Source organism: Xiphophorus maculatus, chromosome 16, assembly GCF_002775205.1.
Source record: "Xiphophorus maculatus strain JP 163 A chromosome 16, X_maculatus-5.0-male, whole genome shotgun sequence".
Lineage (NCBI taxonomy): Eukaryota > Metazoa > Chordata > Actinopteri > Cyprinodontiformes > Poeciliidae > Xiphophorus > Xiphophorus maculatus.
In genome coordinates this window covers 4585327-4601617 of record NC_036458.1, presented here as the reverse complement: position 1 = coordinate 4601617, position 16291 = coordinate 4585327, and the positions used below count along the sequence as shown (strand labels likewise).

Genomic DNA, 16291 nt, shown 5'->3' with positions numbered 1-16291 from the left:
AGTAAAGTCAGAGTTGGAAGGTAATTAGTTACATTTACTCAATTACTTTTGCTTTAATAACTTTATGAAAAAAATTACTTTTAAGAATATTTGTACTTTTTTTTTACTTGAGTAATTTTATTATGAAGTATTTTTGTAAAATTTCTGGATTTTCTACCCACTGAATGAAAAACATGATTTACCAAAAAATTAAAAAATCACCAGACACAGAAACACATCTGCAGTTTTTAATGAAGTTTATAAGTTTTTTTTTTTTTTTTTTTTAAAGAAACTGATTTGGAAAAGTTTATTTTGCCTGAATTTTTTTTTTATTATTATACAGAGTGGTCCTATTCACTAGTTTTGACAGAAACTATTCTATAAAACTCAACTAATAATGATTTTGGTCCATCTGATGATGTAATTGTTAAATACTAAATGACTGATAATCTGATCAGATCAAATATAATCAGAGTTGGGTAGTAACTAGTTACATTTACTTAGGTAACTCTTTTGGAAAATGAAACTTTTAGGAGTATTTTGTACTTTTTACTTTTACTTGAGTAATTTCATTATGAAGTGTCTCTTCTCTTACTTGAGTAAAATATCTGGATTTTTTACCCACTGAATGAAAAACATGTTTTAGCCAAAAATTCACCAGACACAGACACACACCTGCAGTTTCTGTGAAAGTTTCTTTTTTTATTAGTAGTAGTAAGAGGGGCAGCGCAGTGGATGGGGACCCTGAGAGAGCCAATGAACTTAACTCCTTTTTCAATCGGTTCAGTTCCCCTCATGCCACCTCCTCCCTCCTGAAATCCTCCTCCAGCCCTCCTATCCACCATCCTTCCACGTCTATCTCTCCTCCTTCTGCCCCTGTTTCCTTCTCACCTTCTCCACTCGCTCCTACCACTCATCCTCCTTCCATCACTGCTGACCAGGTGCGGACGGAGCTGAGACAACTCCATCCTAGGAAGGCTGCAGGACCAGATCGGGTGTGTCCGAGGGTTCTAAAGGTCTGTGCTGCGGAATTGGGAGAACCTCTACAGCAGGTCTTTAACCTGAGTCTGCGACTGGGTGTGGTTCCCACACTATGGAAAACATCCTGCATAGTCCCTGTTCCAAAAAAGGGTCGCCCAAGTGAGCCAAATGACTACAGGCCAGTTGCTCTGACGTCCCACATCATGAAAACATTAGAGCGACTGGTCTTGAACATGGTGCAACCCCAGGTGCAGAACGTACGGGACCCTCTTCAGTTCGCCTACCGAGAGAGGGTGGGTGTTGAGGATGCTGTTCTCTTCCTGCTTCATCGTTCCCTCTCCTACCTGGATGGAGGGGGCTGCTTTGTGAGGATCCTTTTTTTCGACTTCTCTAGCGCCTTCAATACTATCCAGCCCCTTCTTCTACAGGAGAAATTGAACATCTTGGCTGTAGACCCCCACCTGGTGTGCTGGATAACAGATTACTTGACCAACAGACCACAGTTTGTCAGGATGGCGAGCTGTAGGTCCACCACTCTGTCCAGCAACACAGGTGCTCCACAGGGCACGGTTCTTTCGCCCCTCCTCTTCACCCTCTACACTTCCGACTTTAAATATAATTCAGTTACATGCCACATGCAAAAATTTTCGGACGATACTGCCATTGTGGCGTGTATAAAGGAGGGTGAAGAGGGGGAGTACAGGAGCCTGGTGAAGGATTTCGGGGTATGGTGCCACAGGAATAAACTTGAACTGAACATCTCAAAAACAAAAGAGATGGTTCTTGACTTCCGTAGGGTGCCCCCCTCTCCTCAGCCTATTACCATCGATGGTATAGAGGTGGAGGTGGTCAGCACATACAAATACTTGGGCCTACAACTAGACAATAAGCTGAACTGGTTCTCCAATACAGATAATGTGTACAAGAAAGCACAGAGCAGAATGTACTTTTTGAGGAGACTGGCCTCCTTCAATGTGAGCTCTAAGCTCCTGTACATGTTTTATAAGTCCATTGTGTCTACTGTTATATTCTATGCAACTGTTTGTTGGGGGGGCAATGCGAGGAAGAGAGACATACAGAGACTGAACCGCCTCATCTGCAGAGCTGGCTCCGTGGTCGGTGTGAGCCTGGAGTCTGTGGAGACGGTGGTGGAACAGAGGACACTGTCTAAACTCAGTCTAATTCTGGAGAACACCAGCCATCCTCTGTACACTGTTTTCTCCAACCAGAGGAGCTCCTTCAGTGACAGGTTCCTCTCACTGGGTTGTTCAACCGAGAGGATTAAAAACTCCTTTGTCCCACGGGCCATTAGGCTTTACAATGCTGCTATTTGTGGGGGAGGGAAAGGAGGGAGACGGGGCAACTAGTATTTTTAACTAGTATTTTTAACATATTTAAGCACTTTTTACTTGACTTCTTTTAGTGGGAATGTATTTATTTATTTATTATATTCTTCTTCTATCTTGTATGGTTGTTTCCAGATGTACGATTTTAATGTTGTGTGGATGTGAATTAATGTGTGAGCAACAGATAACCTTAATTTCCCTATGGGATTAATAAAGTTTAACCTAACCTAACCTAACCTAACCTAACCTTATTGAAAGAAACTAATTTGGATGATTTTAGTTTGCTTGATTTTGTTATTTTATGTTACTTATATATGAATTATTCTCATTTTGGTTAATAAAATATCAAAATTTCCACTTAACTTTATAATTTGGTCCATCTTTTTAAGTCATTTGTAAATATTAAATGATTGATATTTTGATCACTTATTACTTGAGTAGACGTTTTACCAAATACATTTTACTCTTACTTGAGTAATTTCTTGGGCAGCTACTTTTTAATTTTACATGGGTAAAAATATGTTGAAGTGGTTCTATTCTTTTTGGGTATTTTACCCACAACTGAGTAAGCAGCTTATTTACCTCTACAGCTACAGATTACACAAGTATAGAGGTAGAAATTTATTGTATTGTTTGTTATTTATCATGAAAAATTTGTCATTGTTGTTGTCATGATAAATTTTAGTTATTAATGGTTAATAAACAAAACTGACAGTATAAGATTTGAAATGTCACTTTTACTGTTTTCTCCACTTTTTGTCCCACAAGAGCATCAATAAATATCAGTGACTTTGAAAATATGATGAAATGAAGTTACCGCCTGCAGTTTAATGATATAAATCTAACTTTTTTAAGTAAGTGGTGTTCTGAAGAAGCCTATTTAAAATGGGAATATCTTTCAATAACATTAAGTTGTTGGTGGTGTAGTTACCTAAAAATAAGTAATAAATAGTTTTTTAAAATCATAATCACAATTGTACCACAAAATATCACAATAAAATTCTAAGTCCATATTGCCCACCCCTAATTAGATTATGAAAAATGACAAAGTATTGACTTCTCAGGTAACTGAGGTGTGTTGGAGCAGCGGGAGCCAAAAGTTGCAGCCCAGTCGCACCAGCTCATTTAGGTTTGGACTTTGACTAGGCTAAAGACTTTGGCCTAGTCAAAGTCCAAACCTAAATGAGCTGGTTTGGATAGAAGAATGTGACAACTGTCAATTTCAAGATGTGGAAATATGCTTCTGGAAATTATTACCTCAGGTTGATTTTGTTTCGAAAATGTTTGGAAAAGCATCTATACTGCAAAAACACAAAATCGTACCAAATATTTTTATATAGTTTTTCGTGCTAAAATTTCTGTACACTAGAAATAAGACAAAAATTTCTCACGAGTAACTTTTCTGCAAAATATAGGAGCTTGTTTCAAGTAGATAATTCCTTAATAATATTAATGAAAAAGTACTAGCTCCACTGGCAGATTATTTCACTAAAAACAAGACATTTTTTTCCTTGTTAAAGTACAAAAGAATTTACAACTGGACCTAGAATTTTTAAAAATTAATTTAAGGAATTGTTGCCTCAAAGGAAGCTCCTATATTTGACTAAAAACGTACTTGTGAGTTGTTTTTTGTTCTTACTTCAAACTAAACAGAAATACTTTGTAAGATTTTGTTTTTGCAGTTTACAATTTCTGCTTGTGTTAGTCTATCACATAAAAAATAATACAAATTAGCAGCACATAAATACATAGGGATGTTTTTAAACCTTAACAGTTAAAATGTTTCAGAATGATTAAATAACACAACAGAAAAATTATTCAATTACATTTTGGTAACATTTTGGCCAGTAAGAGGCAGAGAGTTTTATTTTGAAGGCTAAATGAGAGTTTCCGCTCAGAGTCACTTTCTGTGCAGCTTGGGGGTGACAGGGAAGAGGAGTGGATCAGTTAAACTGGAAAACGGGATCTTCCTCCTCTTCCTCTGCATCCTTATCGCGCAGCATTCAAACCTGAGTTGGATTAAAACCCAAACTGGCAACTTTCTCCGTCAACAGGTTTCCTCGTTTCTTCTGAACGATCCTGGTGTTTATTTGCAGGTTGTGTCCAACCTGACTGCTACAGTATTAAAGTGAACTTTTTCAGGTTTTTCCCCCTCTGACATCCTGCATCTGCCATCGCCGGGGTAACCAGCCCTCTTCTCCATCCTCTTCCATCGCACCAGAACCTGCTTGTTTATTAACTTCGAACTGAACACATTTTTTATTTAAATTTTTTTTAAACCCTTGCTTGCTTGTTTTGTTTTTTAATGTGCGTGGTTATTTTAAGCGGGTGAAGTTCATGCGTCAACATGCCTGTAAGACGCGGTCATGTTGCGCTCCAGAACACATATTTGGACACAATCATCAAGAAATTCGACGAACGAAGTAAGTGCAAATAAAATATATTAATCTCCTGAAGAAAATTGACTTAAATGAAGCACCCGTAATAATATTCTGCAAGCCTGTTGTGCTTTTCTAAAAAGATAAAATTAAATTAAAAGCTGTATAAATAAAATTAATCCTTCACAAACTTGTTTAGCATGAAATTCTCCATTTGTTGCACATTTTTGTTTTCATTCGGCTGATTTTTTAATTTTATTGCCTGGCAGGTGAGAGATTGTTCCCTTTTCTTTTAACGGACGTGTCTTTTATGCTGCAGTTTAATTACACCTGCGTGTAGTAGCGCACAAAGTGAATATTCACTATAGGGGCGCTGCTACAGGGGGCGCCGCAAAACGATGACGGAATAATTAATTTTAGTTAATTGTCTGTATTTACAGCCGGTTTTGCATTAAAATCCACATATAACGTGTCTACATACACCTCAAAGTACTATATCTGCTCCCCTGTCTCTCTCATAATGCCCCATTTTCCAGTCTTTCACATGTTCTCTCTTGGAGAGACAACCGAAAATATTCCCCTACATCCAGGATTTTGGAAAAGTACAGATGTTGCATGTAAAGTAAACCTGAACCCCACATTTAGTCTGTTCTTATATTTTTAAATTCTAGCTTAAATCCAAAGTATCCGTCAGTTTTTCCTCCGACTCTCTGCCTTTGGTCATGTCTGAGTCTTGGAGGCTCCTTTTGAGGGAAAAGTCTATTATGTAATGCCTGAACTGTGTCCCTAAAAGTGCGTGCGCATGTGCACGGCCAGGTGAGCGCACGTGCAACAGTGGTGCTGCTTAGCAACGCCGTGACGATCGGTGTGAGCCCCAGATAATGACACTGGACAGGATGTGCTTTCCACCAGAGTAGCTCAGACGTTTACTTTAAAGAGAAAACTCCCCCTCCTCTGCTCTCATCTGTGTGGGCAGCGAACAGCTGGCTCCACCAAAGCTGTGATAAAAGAGGCAGTTTGAAGCCGCTGAGTTTATTTATGTACTCTTCCATGAGTTCATTTAACTCCTTTATTAGCTGCCCTTGCAGACTCCTGCCCCAATTTATCTTCGTGCAACATTTTATTGCTGCGTTGTGAGCGAGATGGGTGACAGTAACTAATAAGAGTTGGATATTGTTTATGTTTGAACAACTAGAGCTGCAACTAACAAATATTTTTTTTGATGATTAATCGATTAATCGGATAAGAAATTGAAACATTCTGAATATTTTCCACTTTAGCCGTATTATAAATACATTACAAATGTAAATTCAATTTCTTTTTAAATCAGAAAATGAATATTTTATTGTCTATAATGCAATAACATAGCATTTCTTTAGTGTGCACTTGATAACCGATTATTTCAAATGTTGACTAATCAATTAGTTTTGATGATTAATCGAACAGTTGGACAAGAAATTGGCACATTTAGCAGATTTTACAGCTAAGCCTTTTTTAAATAAAATATTAAAAATACGTTGAAAATGTACATTCAACCCCTTTTTTAAATCAGAAAATAAAGAATTCATTGTCTAAAATGCGATAACATAACATTCCCTTAGTGTGCACTTGATCATTTGAGCTGCTTGCAACCGATTATTTCAGATATTGATTAATTGACTGATTATTTTTGATGATTAATTGGACAATTAGATAAAAATTTGGCACATTCTGCAGATTTTTCATTTAAAGTTTTTCTAATAATTAATTCAATTCCTTTGTAAATAATAAAATAAACATTTTATTCCCTAAAACGCAGTAGCATCTTCCTTTAGTGAGCTCTCAATCATTTGTAGCAAAGGCTGCATCTGCAGCTATTAAAAATATAAAACTCATAAAAATGCGAAACTCAATGTTTTTCTGCTTGACTTAACATTGATTTTTATTTTTGGGGGGGATTAACCAACTAGCAAAGGATGATTAATAGATTTTCACTGAATTTGAACTGAGTGCAGCTAAAATTAAACCACTTGAGTTTGGGGTTCAACTTATTTATAAAGTTTTTTTTTTAATCTTAAACACAAAATGTTAAGAATTTGTACAATTTTGATTTAATTACTGCTCTCACTGTGTTGTTTTTCTCAACAAATGGCCTTTTGATTGATTTCTAGTTGACGATTACTTCAATAATTGATTAATCGCGATTAATCTGATGAATCACTTCGGCTCTAGCTTTAAGAGTTTGACAAGTTTTGCAGCAGCTGAAAGAGTTCTGCAGCTGTTTTTCCCTGAGGGAAGGAGATAATCGATGATGTTGTGTGACCTCTCCAGGAAGGGGTCATTTACTGCCGAAGAGACACAGCAGGGGGTTTGTGCATACAGAGATGTGGGGAAGTAGAAAACGTAAAGAAAAATGCTTGCACTGTAGCTGCAGTTAGGTCGATTAGATTACGTCCCTATTCCGACTAATTTGTTTAAATATTTGTGTCTGCTTTAACAACTGACAAGGCAAACCAAGTTTATCTGATTATTTGACATACTGTAGTAATTGATTATTCCAGCTATTATTCTGATAATTAATCTATTAATTGGATTGAAAAAATTGCCACATTATTCAGATTTTTCATTAAAACAACTAAAGAAATTTTTATACAATATTAGAAATACATTAAAACATTCAAATGAACAATTCCAATTCCTTTTGTAAATAAAATATTTTATTACTTAAATGCAGTAATGTAGCATTCCTTTAGTTAATATTTTGCAGAAAAAGATACTTAAAAAAATACTTTTATTAACGTAAAAAGATCTATCCATTCTGCTTGACTTAACTTAAATAATGTAGGACTGATCTGTTGGTTAATAACCGATTAATAATCAGATAGAATTAAATTCTATTGAATATTTAACACTGGGACTGGAGGGCATTTCAAATACCCAAAATACATGAACAGAAACATCAAATAAAATGAAAAATGTCTCTGTAAGTAAAATTATCCTTCAAAAAACGGCTAGTTGAGACCAAGGTACTGGACTGAACATTTTTTCATCCAATTTTTGGTAGAAAGAGAGAAAAGATAAAACCAATAAACCATGCAAATGGAAATTATTGAGTTTCTATAATTTATCATGCAAATAACATTTATATGATTTATTGTGACATGCATAGTTATGAATAAACAAAATAAAAACATCTATCACATTAAATAACAAAGTTATATTTGAGTTTTGCTGTAAATTGAGACAATAAAGATTTTTAACACAAATGAAATTGGTTCCACTTGTTGCCATAACAAGACTCAGATAAGATGGACAAATAAGAAAACAACTTTATGTATTAAAAAAATTTGGACAAAAAGGTTCAAAAGGTTTAAACACATTACCCGAGAAAAAATGTTACCCAATAGTGTTTAAATTAAAGTGGCCACCTGCTTCTTGTTAAATCCCCTGGGAGAAACTGGGACGCTAATAGCGTTAGCGCCATGGAAAACCGGACGGCGTCAGTTCCACTTTAGCTTATTGTCAGCTGAAGATGAGGAGAAACAGATCATTGAAAAGCCATACTGGAAAATTAATCCACCCTGACCTCTAGGCTGATTAAATCACACCCTATCTGTAGACGTTTCTGTTGCGACTGTGCTATTTCCAAGAATAACCGTGACCTTGTTTGACCCCTGTCTTGCCTTTCCAGATCGCAAGTTTCTGATCGCCAATGCTCAGATGAAGAACTGTGGGATCATTTACTGCAATGAAGGTTTCTGCCAGATGTTCGGCTTCACCCGGGCCGAGATCATGCAGCAGCCCTGTACCTGCCAGTTCTTGGTTGGTCCTGGCACCATGAAGAGCGCCCTGGCCCAGTTAGCGCAGGCCCTGCTTGGGTCCGAGGAGCACAAAGTGGAGATCCTCTATTACTCCAAGGAAGGTGAGGAATGGGAAACAAAAAGGGAATGAAATGAGTCAGAAGGAGGCCTCAAAAAAGTAAACAATCTTAACAATAACATGTTTAAAGGCCCAAAGTTACAGAGATGGCTCTATCTGCATCACTAAAATGATCAAATACAGTAAAATCCTGCAGGTTCTCTGTAAACAAAACCAAACTTAGAAGACTTCCAGCATATCTTCTTTGCAAGACACGTTTTTTTTTATCTTCCTAACATTTTTTGCTACTGTTTGCTTGAAAATATAGACGTGAGCCCCACATCCAGTGATGCTCCCAAAAGGGGGACCAAAGGGGCCCATAGCTCCCTCTTAAAACTTGTTGGTCACTCCACCGGCTTCTCAGATAGTCATGTTCAGGTCATAGAAAGGCAAGGAAAGACAACTTTATTTATGTAGCACCTTTCAGTTAGAAACAACTCAAATCAAAACCCATACAAAGAAGTTAAGAACAACATCTAATAAAAAAATATCAAACAGATTACAATTGAACAGGTTTAAAAAATAATTTAAGAGTGGGCTAGAGTAGAAAAGAATACTGAGCGATCTTCTTCAATCAAGACATAAATTTAAATCCCAATGTACAAATAAAAATTTTATATATATGTAGGTTCCACAAGAAAGTAATGGAGAGTGATGTTTCTAAATAAACCTTTAAAAAGTGGCTTCCTTTAAACCCTCCTGAATATAAAAACCTGGGAAAATGATCATCTTCGGACAATAAAACATTGTTTTGAAAAACGTGTATATAGGGTTGTTTTATTTTATTGGCTGTGTGGGCAGTTGCCCAGGGCATCATCAGAAAGGAGTGCAGCACCCAAGAACTAAAAATTAAAATATATCTTATGTGTCAGTTGTTCCCTATTACTTTTATGCATATGTGGCAGAGAAATGTTCCCTTAGTTGTTTTTAAGTATTGAGAGACGACATTACCTGCTTTCTACTATAAAAAATGATTAATTGCTTGAATTTTAACTTGTCGGAATGCAACATTTTGCATTCCGACTGTGTTTGCATTTATATATACACAGAATAACTGTGAACATATTTATATTTCAAGCTTACAAAGTTAGGCATAGTGATTAATCGTGATTAATGTGATTAATCACTATTAGTGTGGTTAATCTCGATCAATCATGATTAATTATGATTCATTGTGATTAATTACAGCATGATTTATCTTTAATAGTTATAATTAATCGCAATTAAATAGTGTTATTAATCACAGTTAATCATGATTAATTACTGCGCGTTTAATCATAAGTAATTATAATTAACTGTTATTAAATACAGCATGATTAATTATTATTAATTATGATTAATTGTGATCTATTACAGCATTAACCTGTTTCAACTTTTTAATCGATTGACCGCACTAATATAAATGTGTATTTAAAATCAACAGATCCCCATAGTTTTTCACAGTAAGGCATATTTTCCACAAAAAATTATGAAAAACATGGGCTTAAGTAATTTAATTGGGTTTTATCAATATATGCTTGCACAACCGGCTCTTTAAGAACATTCATAATCTTGATATGGCCCAAAATGAAAATGAGTTTGACATCCCTGGTCTATAATATCAGATCCTGGTAAAATACTTTGAAGCTTGTAATAGCTGCATGACAAAATAGTTTTTAAAAGGTTTTCTGCCCATTAAACCGTGTCCAATGTTTTAATAAAATCAGCTACAGAAGCTGGAATAAATTGTCTCTTTGTGACTTAGGGATGACTCAAACTTTTGCCCAGTGTTCTCCTTTCGGCATTTAGTCGTGAGGCGTGCGGTCTGGTGTGTTGTTGTCATGGAAATGAGTTCATTGTGCCAGCTCAAATCCACTAAGCATCTATTTGTTTTGTCTCCTGCTTCCCGCTGCGCTCCCAGGCTGATCGAGAGGGGAAATGAGGGAACAAGTGAAAGCAACATGATTCAGAAATGAAACTGACTTTCCATTTCTAATCTCTGGGCTGAACCCTGGCTTGTTGAACAGACGCAGACAATCTGTTTGCATGCGTGGTCCAGTATCGGATCTGTGTGATTTTTTGTATTTCTATTTTTAGATCAGACTGATTTAAACCTGCCCTTTATCTTCTTTTCTTGATTTTTTCCGCAGACTTCAGTGGTTACCTGTATGTAGGGGGTATAGCTCAGTGGTAGAGCATTTGACTGCAGATCAAGAGGTCCCCAGTTCAAATCTGGGTGCCCCCTTCTCATTATAAATATATATATTTTTAAAACTCTTCTTTGTTTGCAGGGATTTGCCGACCCTGCCGAGTGGATATCGTACCTGTCAAAAACGAGGAAGGCCGTGTGATAATGTTCATCCTCGACTTCCAGGAGCTCGTCGATCCTTCACTCAAGAAGTCAGGCTTAAGGCAGAAAGTCACTCAAGGATGGCTTTACTGTAAATCCACTTTGAGATTTAAAAACTATACCATTTTGTAATAAATGAAAATCTGTCTTTAGTTATTAATCATGACTATGTGGAGTGACGCCTGTAGTTTTTAAACTTTGACAAGGTAGTAGGGATGCAAACAATTATTTGACTTATAATTAATTGTCAATTAATGGTTTATTAGATTAAAATGAGCTACATTGGATTATCTAATAAGGTCGGCTTAGTACAGGGGTTTACAAAGTGCGGCCCATGGGCCAATTATTATTATTTTAATTAATTTTGTGTGACCCCTCATCTCAGTTCAAGAATGATGCAAATTTGGCCCTCAGAGACTGCTTGTAATTCAATTTATTTATGGCAAGTTTATATATTCTTAACCGGAAAATGTTAAGTACAGCACCAATTTTTTTTCTTTAGTAACTCTTTTTATTCCCAAAGTTGTGCCTCAAGCATCCGAGTTTTTTTCTCAAAAATGCATTTGGGCATTTTATTAGATTTGTTTAAATACATCAAAGATTGTTGAAGAAAATACTAAAAACATTTTATAGACTTTAAAAAATGGAAAATGATAAGCCCCAAAAAATAAATAATTGTAAACATTATGGCAAAGGTAAAATTACATGTTTTATTTATTGTTTTTCAGACAAATAGGGGGAAAAAACTACTTTTTTCCGTTTTTTTTTATTTGAGGGGGGGGGAGAAAGATTTGGGTCCTGAATAATTTCAAATTTGGAATTTTGACTCTGTGCAAAAAGTGTTGACATCCCTCGCGTAGACCGTGTTAGTGTTGTAGTTTGGCTGCCATCCAGCAGAGGGCGCCGGTGGTCACCCTTAAGCGCAGCCGTTGATACAGAATTCAAGATGGCGGCGCATCCCAGAGGTCCAGAAGGAGTCCGGTGTGGGATGCTAAATGCTCTTCATGCGGTTCTGTTTTGAAATATAAGCACTCGACAAAGTTCTTAAGTTTCACTTTGAAACTTTCAAGTTGAAAAGCCGAGTTTCAACTTCTCAACGTGAAATTACTGATGTGCCGCGGAGGTGAGAATTTAATTACAGAAAAGCGGAGAAAAATTGTAACATGATAGATAGTATCCACAAACAGCAAGTTTAATAATGTGGCAATCAGTCGGTATTTAACACAGCTAACACAAAATAATGTTAAAATGTAATGTTTTTTAAATAAAGCATATTATGAAAACGTTAGCTCTTTATGTTGTGAAAAGACTGTCGGTCCTGTTAACATAAGAGAAAACTCATATTTTTAAGAAAATGGCTGCTTATCAGATCCCTACAAGGTAGAAAAGCAAATATTTATTTTAAGAGATCCCTTTTTCAAGCAAAAATAATAAGGTAATATTAATATTCAGACATTTGTATCTGAATCTGAAGTTGTAAGTCTTTCCCCTTGCAGGTCAGAACCGCAGGCTGAAGATGAGAATACCAGAACTTCGCTCCCTGCGAAGGCCGTCACTGGCCAAAGATCAGTGCGAAGGGGTGGTGGTGGATTACCTGCAGGTGAGATATTTATGGCACACAATGCAGAACTACCAAAAGTAGTTTGTAATTGAAAAAATATCTAATATCCTTCTTTCAATGTCTAGTCTGACTTGCACAGAAAAAATACAAACAAAAAATTTCCTTTAAGGTTGGTTTCTGCAATGACTAGTTTACATTTATTGATTTCTTTTTTTGTGTATACACAGCTGCTGTTGCTCCCACAGCATTGGTAATAAAACAGGCTTGGAGAGTGAGAGGAGAGTGTCCAAGCTCCCATTAATGTTCTCTCATTATCATTATCATTTCTAATTTAAAACAATTCCTCCAGAGTAATGCGAGTCATTTCCTGTTTGTGTGAATACCTGATGACTGATTTTGTGAGAAAACAGCAAACAAAGAAGAAGTTATTAGCGGACAAATACTTTTTCATATCAGTTTGCAACCTTTGTCGTGCCTCGGTTTATATTTCTCTACTGAAAAATATTCCTCCACTTCTGTTTAGTCTTTCTTTGTCCTCTGAAGATGTAAACTTGTTGGAAGAGACTTCCTGACAGTATCTCTTCATGACACTGGCGCTGTAGTGGGCCAACAAAACATAGCTGACACAAAAGTGACTCTATTTTCACCCATTTTTGCAACAAAAAAGATCTGAATAATATTAGATTCACGCGCACACATTTTTTACAGTTATCTTACTCCATATAAACACATTATATTTTGAGTTCTAACAAATATGTTGGTGTGTTTAGAATCCAAGCTGCTCTTTCTAGTTAAATGTGCCAAAAAGGTGGACTAAAAATAATTGTTTTATCCAATATATGTAATATTTTGTAAAGTTAATCGTTAACTAGAGCATGCAGACTCAAAAGAGGTCATTTGGTGAAGGAACAACATACTAAAAGCAGAAATTAAGTCAAAACTGTTCAAAAATACATACATTTTGCCTTTAAAGTAATAATAATAATAATAAAACTTAATTATATTTATGTTCCACACAAGTGGCAGTTTTAGATTCTCCCAGTTAAAATTCTATAATTAATTGGTAAATCCAAAAAATAATCAACAGATTATCCCTACACTGTATTGATAAGTCAATCAGAAATGGCTGATCTTTTAGCATATTGTTAGCATTTTTAACTGCAGATGCATCTTTTGCCACAATCAATAAAGCATTCACTAAAGGAATGCTGTGTTATTGCATTTTATGCAATAAAATGTTTATTTTCTTATGTAACAAAGAAAATTAATTACTTATTTGGACCATTTAATGTACTTCTAATACTGTATAGAAAGGCTTAAATGTAAAATCTGCACAATGTGCCAATTTTTTTCATCCTATTGTCAGAATAATCAATAAAATAATTTATTACTATACCTTTCTTTTCAAATGTGGTTGAGAAAATTAGGAAATGTGCTCCACTTGGAGAAAATAAGATTTACTGTACCTTGACTAACCAAGAAAGTGTATTTTATATTTGTCAACCAGTATTTAGCCTGATAAACTCTCTGTATGCACCCTGTATGTATTTTATAGGCATACTTTGCAATATCACGTTATTTTGTTTGTGTTTCTCTTATAAGTGTATTTTTTATGTTGGTAATCTATAAAATCAATAAAGTATTCACAAAAACAAATAACTGAATATTAAAATAGTAGTTGTAGGCTTGTTGCGACAGCAATTTTTACTGGACGATAAATTGTGCCAGAAGTTACTGCGATAAATGATAATATTGTTGTTTTGAGAACATTTTCAAGTAATGTTATTGTAATGGCGTAATAATGCAAGAGCATTTTCTCAAAGAGGAAACTTTACATTCTAATGAACATTTAACACTGGAACTGGAAGACATTTTAACAAACCCAAATCAATTAATCACAAATACAAAGTCTTAGAACAACAGAGAAGCCCATTAAACTTTACATTTTGCCAAGTTCCATCATTACACATCAAAATGTTGGTCAGTGTTTCACTTATTATGGTTCAAAAACAACTCTAACAAATAAAACAGAAACTAGGAATTCACTATATATCGGCACCAACATCGGTATCGTCCCGGTTTTATTTATCGGGCCGATATTAGCAACCAATGTTATTTCCATCTTGTTGCTGTTTGTCTCTGGTTGTTTTTTTATGTAATATCAGGAAATATAGGTTATGGTCCAAAAAAAGCAATATTAATATCAGATATTGATATTGGTCTAAATGTTCATATCGGTGCGTCGCCAACAGAAACAACAAATAAAATGAATTATGAAGTCTCTGTAAACAAAATTGTCCTTAAAAAAAGGGCGAGTAGAGAAAAATGCACCAAATTGAAGACTTTTGTCATCCAGGTTTTGGTAGAAAGAGAGAAAGAAGAGAAACAATAAATCATGTAAATGAAAATGATTGATTTATCATAATTTAAATTACTGCCACAAGGCTAGTTAGTTGCAGTCCTAAATATCACATGCATTTGGATTATTTGTTTTGTTTTTGTTTAACTTTGTTGATCATTAATTTGCAGCTAACATGAAATGAGCTGCTCACGCTGCCTTTGTTTATAGGATGAAATGACTGTAAAATTATCTTCTCCTTTGTAATGGTTTATATTATAACTCATCTACAGCCGCGCAGTGAGGAAGTCCCTCTGAAGGAGTTTCGGATCCCTTCGAAGGAGAGCTGCATGCAGTCTGAGACCGAGGCTTTAATCGAACAGGACCTGGATCCCCCCTCACCTGCTGCTCAGTCCTTCACCAAACGGCGCTCGTTGCTGACGGAGCGGCTGGACCCCAGCATCTCCTTCACCAGGGGGCCGCTGCCTCGAAGCTGCTCCAATGAGAGCGTCCGCAGCCTGAGGCGGGCCTCGTCTCTGGATGACATTGACGGCATGAAAGCGGAGTGGAACAGTCGACCCGGGGAAACCCAAACTCACAGCAGTGAGTACCAGAGAGGGAGCTGACAGATCTATTAAAGACGACCGTATTAGCCAGTTTTTGGCAATAAATTAATGTTTATTAAAGTAACATCACAAATCTGCAGGCACTGCCCTTCACCTAGCAACCCCAGAAAAGCCCAGCTTGTTACCTAGCAACCCCAGCAGAATTCCGCCCGTCACCTAGCAACCCAAGCTGAGTTCCAGCACATTTAGTCAGCTGGTTTCACCGCTCTATGCTCAGTACAATGGCTGCAGAAAAAGACAAAAACACAACATTTTACTAAGTGTTTTTAGTTTAGTTTCTAGTGCGAATATCTTAGTACACTTGAAATAAGATAAAAGTAACTTATCAGCAAGATATAGAAGATTTCTTCAAGTCAGTAATTCCGTATTGTTTATAAAAAAGTGTTAGTTCCATCTGCAAATTATTTGTCATGTTACAAGTGAAATTATGTGCCAGTGGAACTAGTACTTTTTTCATCAATATTAAGTAATTATTGACTTAAAACAAGCTCCTATATCTTGCTGAAAAAGTTTGTTTTGTCTTATTTCAAATGTACTAAGATATTTGCACTAAACTCGACTACAAATACTTGTTAAGGTTTGTTTGATTTTGCATTAAAGTGTTTTGTTGTTTACTTACTATTGAGAAACCACTTGCTGGATTCTAAAAAAAACACCTTTTGCATTTTTGTTGATTGTGCAGGAGGCTCCACGTCTGCTTTTTAAAGATGTACAGTTGTATAACTGAGCATCTGTTTGCATCTAATTAGAGTAGATGTTGAGTTGGGGAGCAATTTATTTGGATTTAAAGTGACAGGAGGCCTTAAAACAGCTCATTCTGAAACTGAGCAGACTAAATTCTCATTATCTAAGAATG

The 16291-nt window shown here is 35.9% G+C and overlaps 1 protein-coding gene and 1 non-coding gene across 3 annotated transcripts in view; both read left to right on the top strand.

Moving 5' to 3' along the window:
- The first annotated feature begins 4258 nt into the window (after positions 1-4258).
- kcnh6 (potassium voltage-gated channel subfamily H member 6) overlaps positions 4259-16291 on the top strand; it is a 36162-nt gene continuing 24129 nt past the window's right edge. For both annotated transcript variants that reach the window (XM_023348478.1, XM_014475188.2), the window contains exons 1-5: positions 4259-4729; positions 8355-8585; positions 10852-11001; positions 12407-12510; positions 15103-15412. In XM_023348478.1, the coding sequence (XP_023204246.1) occupies positions 4654-4729; positions 8355-8585; positions 10852-11001; positions 12407-12510; positions 15103-15412 (871 nt within the window). In that variant the 5' untranslated portion in view covers positions 4259-4653. The remainder of the gene's footprint in view (positions 4730-8354; positions 8586-10851; positions 11002-12406; positions 12511-15102; positions 15413-16291) is intronic.
- trnac-gca lies at positions 10734-10805 on the top strand. Its single transcript has one exon. It is a non-coding gene; the product is annotated as a tRNA-Cys (tRNA).